The sequence below is a fragment of the Helianthus annuus genome, chromosome 8 (genome assembly GCF_002127325.2).
Source record: "Helianthus annuus cultivar XRQ/B chromosome 8, HanXRQr2.0-SUNRISE, whole genome shotgun sequence".
Classification (NCBI taxonomy): Eukaryota; Viridiplantae; Streptophyta; class Magnoliopsida; order Asterales; family Asteraceae; genus Helianthus; species Helianthus annuus.
Window position 1 is genome coordinate 17,938,541 of NC_035440.2, and position 5,727 is coordinate 17,944,267.

The 5,727-nt window shown below is 31.9% G+C and overlaps 1 protein-coding gene across 1 annotated transcript; it reads left to right on the forward strand.

The window, feature by feature from the left end:
• Positions 1-3,486: 3,486 nt before the first annotated feature.
• LOC110870889 (alkane hydroxylase MAH1) lies at positions 3,487-4,995 on the forward strand (the record flags this gene model as incomplete). Its single annotated transcript, XM_022119967.2, has 1 exon — positions 3,487-4,995. A coding segment is annotated over one exon (1,509 nt), but the record flags the coding sequence as incomplete, so codon positions are not given.
• Positions 4,996-5,727: the final 732 nt, after the last annotated feature.

Genomic DNA, 5,727 nt, shown 5'->3' on the forward strand with positions numbered 1-5,727 from the left:
GCAAACTTCTTCAATTGGAAAAAAACAAACATTCTACATTAGTAATGCAATATGAGCGATCTAAATGTGTGATTATTTAGGAGTTGGAGAGCTTAAAGAAGGTGTTATGATAGAGCGAGTTAAACGGTTCTCCTACTCTATTAGTTATTTTATATATGTATTAACAAATAAAAATAAAGGAACTTTCTATCAAAAGGTTCACCAACGGTTTGTTGGATGTTTGATTTGTACATATATATACTCACTATTATTGTTTATAGATGTACTCACGGTTTGTTGGATGTTTGGTTTGTTTACAACGGCTTTGATGTTTTAGCGACACATGTTAGGATCAAGACCAATGCACGAAGATGGCCTTCACATGTCCGGACATGTAAAACAAGTCGTTCTTGCAAGAACTTAAAACATATACGAAAGCTGTTGTTCGATCCTTCTTTTTGTATGTGTGGATCTCTATTCAGACATCTGAATAACATGCACATGTGTTTTGGGATAGAAAAGAGTACAACTTTTGTAGTAGTTTTGATTATCAATATAAAAGAACTGGAAAATGGAACAATTATAGCATCAACTATATTAGTTTCTACATTTGAAAGGGGAAGTTTGACACGAAAAGTCGTAACTATTTTTCAAATTTAGGTTAGTGAAGAGTGTAGAATAAAACGATTGATGAACTAACACTAACAGAGAACGAGCAGAATGGTGTAAATTGTCGACTCCGACGTAATGCTCTGCTACAAATAAACATCGTCTACAAAGAAACTTTTAACAACCTGAACCCAGCGGGTCACCCGGAGTAAACGGTTCATAGGTTAAATTATATTCTTCCCCTGTACAGAAACTTTTAGGACAAGCTGGCGATAGATGTTTCAAGTCGGATCGTTATACTTACGCATGGAATACTCTGTTTACTAATATAATTAAATAACACGCTGCTCAGGTTAGTAGTCATCTCGCAGGTTAGTTTGTCAAGCACTGTCAAACGTCTTATCACGAACAAACAATAGCTATTATGCATGCCGTGCATCGCACGGGCTTTTTCCCTAGTTTAGTTTAAAAGTAAAGTCCTGTTTGAGTCCCTGTGTTTGTGCATTTTAACCCTTTGAATCCAAAAACTAAATATGTCTTGATTCGAGTCCCTGTGGTTTGTATTTTTAACCATTTGAATCTAAAACGCAAACCTCATCCAAATCATGGACTAAAAGGGTTGGATTCAAAGGGTTAATATACAACCACAGAGACTCAAAGGGGTGGATGAGGTTTCATTTTGGATTCAAAGGGTTAAAAATACAAACCACATGGACTCATATCAAGACAAGTTTGGTTTTTGGATTCAAATAGTTAAAATGCACAAACCACATGGACTCAAAAAGGACTTTACTCTTAGTTTACTCTCTTTCTCATTTATAATATCATTTATTTGAATTAATTCTATTTGAACGTTTTTTTAGTTTGGTATCAAACAAATTTTACGAAACTTAAAATAAAATTAACTAATATTATTTATCATTTATACATTTACGGAGTTTTAAATAAAGGGTTAAATTTATTGAAGATTCGTTAACAAATTTTGCAACAAGAGAATAATCTATTTTTATCACCAAAACCAAACTTTGTATTAATATATTAAATATTTTTATTTTCACTATACAAATTACATTTACTCGACCCATGTAACACATGAGGTTTAAGGTATAACTTTTTATTATTTGATATATAAAATTAGATTTATTCATTTCGTCCAATACACGGGGTTTTTTAAAAATATATATTTTTTATTATTTAGTATAGAAAATTACATTTATTCAAACCGTGTAATTTGCATATTTTTAAAGATGTATTTTTTTATTGTTTGGTATATAAAATTACATTTATTCAACTCGTGTAATAAATGAGGTTTTTTTAAAGATGTATTTTTTTAACGAAAAATTTGGATCACTGACGGACCACTAGAGTATCGTCGTGCCATTGGCGGAACCACCCGATCATATCCATCTCCACTAGGCATAATGTCTATACACCAATTCAGGAGTAAACCCAATAAATATGGAAAACCCCTTGTGGGAATCGAACACAGGACCTATTAGTCAAAAGTCTTATCCCACCCCTAAGATACCACTAGAAAATTTGGTAAACAATATTACATTTATTCAACCCGTGTAATACACGTGGTTTTAAAGATATAACTTTTTTATTTGGTATATAAAATTACATTTATTCAACCTGTACAATATGATTCTTATAGATATAACTTTTTATTATTTAATATATAAAATTATATTTATTCAACCCGTACAATAAATGAGGTTTTAAAGATATATTGTTTTATTATTTAGTATATAAAATTTATTTATTCAACCCCGTGTAATACACGGGGTTATAACCTAGTTTAATATATAAAATTATATTTGTTTAATTTATGCAATAAAGAAGGTTTTTAAAGATATATTGTTTTATTATTTAGTATATAAAACTTATTTATTCAACCCGTGTATTACACGGGGTTATAACCTAGTAATAATAATAAAATAATCTTTTATTTTACCCAACTTATCACTTTTTAATTGTTTAAATTTTATTAGGTTGATGCTTGATATAAATAAATAGATTACATAATGGTTTAGTTTTAAAAAATATAAAATAGTAGAAGCAATTGTATAGATATTGTATTTTTTTTATGGATTTAGAACGATAATTGATGTATATTTATTGTGTATCGAAAATTGAATTTGTTGTTATCTTTTTGTTATATGACCCTATCAGATTTGATTTAACCCGAATCTGACCATTTTTTTTTTACCAAATCTTAAAAACTTCCGCCCCATGAATAAAATTTCTATGTCCGTCAATGGTAGAAGATTCTGCTACGCACATTACAATAATGCATCTTGTCATGGACCCATACACATTTATTCATCACATAAAATTTAAATGAAGAAATGGTTGTTGTGGAAGATTTGTGGCTTACTTAAACAACGGACCAAGAGCATAAACTCATACCCAATATGCCTTTTCTTGTAGGAAAATTGGTATTTAATAAACCAACCTTTAACCAGTTGGTAAATAATAATCCAACCTATAGAATTGGTATATAATAATCCTACCTATCAACATGTTGGTACTCAATGAACTTCCATTAATTTTTTTTAACTGAAGTTAGTTTTTAAGTTTTATTTATTACACAAACAGTCCCTGTAGTTGTATTTTACTAGTTTTAACTATTTTATAAACCTCAAATCGAGGAAAAGGAGGATTTTCGAGTGGTTTTTTTGTTTCATAAAATAGTTAAAACTAGTAAATTACAACTACAGGGACTGTTTGTGTAATAAACAAAACTTAAAAACTAACTTCAGTTAAAAAAAATTAACGGAAGTTCATTAAGTACCAACATATTGATAGGTAGGATTATTATATACCAATTCTGTAGGTTGGATTATTATTTACCAACTGGTTAAAGGTTGGTTTATTAAATACCAATTTTCCTTTCTTGTATACTTGTCCGTTCTATTTTTAGTTTTTATTCTCGTTTTCATTTTATTAACTTATCAAAAACTTAGACCTACAGTTATCCCTACAAATTGGCCAATTCTTGGTATGATACCGGGGATTCTTGTAAACGTTCACCGAATCCATGATTACACAACCGAATTTCTCATACAAAGTCGTGGTACATTCATGTTGAAAGGCTCTTGGTTAGCCAACATGGACATGCTACTTATCACCGATCCTTTAGACATCCACTACATTCTAAGCAAAAACTTCAGCAATTATAAAAAAGGTGAGAAATTTAAACAGATCTTTGATGTCCTAGGAGATGGAATACTCAATTCCGACGGTAAGGTGTGGGAAATCAGTCATAAGGTCATTTTTTCTGTTCTAAAGCATGCAGAATTTCAGAGTATGTTGGAAACAATTATCTGGAACAAAGAGGAAAATGGGCTTCTACCTATCCTTGAATCTATTTGTGAACGTGGCACTGAAATGGATTTGCAGGATATATTTCAAAGGTTTTTTCTTGACACCGTATGTAAATTACTCTTTGATAAAGATCCAGAAAGCTTGTCTCTCGATTTTCCTCACTTCCCTTATTCGAAAGCATTCATATACAGTGAAGAAACTATGTTGCTTAGGCATATTACGCCCCCTTTCCTTTGGAAGCTGCAACAAATTCTTAGAGTGGGGAAAGAGAACAAGATGAGTGAAGCATGGAAGCATCTTGATCAATTTTTAGACAAATGCTTGCCTCAAAAACAAACAGACTACAACAACATGAACCATAATGCAGAGAAGTTCTCTTTTATCACAGCTATCATGAGAGAGTTTACAAATCAGAGTGACACTTCTTTGGATTTAACAAAATTTCTAAGAGACACCATTATTAATTTGATGGCAGCCGGAAAAGATACCCTCAGCAGTGCTCTATCTTGGTTCTTCTATCTTCTTGCTAGAAACCCAGCCGTAGAAGATAAGATTCTAGAAGAGATTCATACACATTTGGGGGTCAATTTGCGCAAAAGATGGAACACTGCAGAGTTGGACAAAATGGTTTACCTTCATGGAGCTTTATGTGAATCTTTAAGGTTATATCCGCCTGTCCCATTCAACTACAAATCTCCATTACAACCAGATGTCCTTCCAAGCGGCCACCAAGTTGATCAAAACATCAACATTATTCTCTCTTTTTATTCTATGGGGAGGATGGGATCAATATGGGGGAATGATTGCATGGAGTTTAAACGTGAAAGGTGGATATCTAATGCTGGAGGAATCAAACATGAGCCCTCATACAAGTTCCCGGTATTTAACGCTGGACCAAGAACTTGTTTAGGTAAGAATATGGCTTTGTCTCAGCTGAAGATAGTGTCAACCGCGATCATTTACCACTACCACATTCAGTTGGTGGAAGGCCATCCTGTGCTTCCAGCAGATTCTATGATACTTCATATAAAGCATGGTCTCAAGGTCAGATTAAGTAGAAGAAGCGAACTCAACTAAAGTTTGTGTTAAGCATTTACTAAGAATAATTTTATTGTGTGCTATTTTGGTCTTATGAAGTTAATTTTCTATTACCTCAATGTTTACTAGGTTTCTAATAAATATATTGTGTACTATTTTGCTATTGTAAACTTAATTTTAAGACGTCAATGTATAGTAGGTTTTGAAAGTCAGAAAAATAAGGCAATCTTGTAACTCTAAAAGAATATTATAACATCTATGTATACAATCTTTGGAAGTCACAGATGGTGATTGAATTATATGTTACGCATACATACATTGATTCATATCGTAACACCTTGTTTAGAAAAATAAGGTAACGTTGTAACTCCAAAAAGAATTTGATAATATCTATGTATATTGACTTGGGAGTAGCGGATTAGTCATGACTTGTCAGATTTGCATCTCTCTATGGAAATGTTTGAGGATATGAGTTTGTGGACTTGTAGAATTATGGTTAAAGACTTTTTGGATTAGGATATTGTTTACGTTTTGTTCTTACCTTACAAACATAGTTTCTTAGTATATTTATGTGGTCTTAACATGTTATAGCTTGTTTGTGTGTCTACTTGATGTGGTACTTGTTCATGTTTAATATTTTAGCAAATGTAGAGTTTTTGACAAGCATTGTAGATCTTACTTTGACTTCCATGTGTGGTTATAACTCAAGAGTAAGACTTTGAAGTTTAGAGACAACCTGTCTAAGGCTATCTTACATCTCACCCTTTCTAA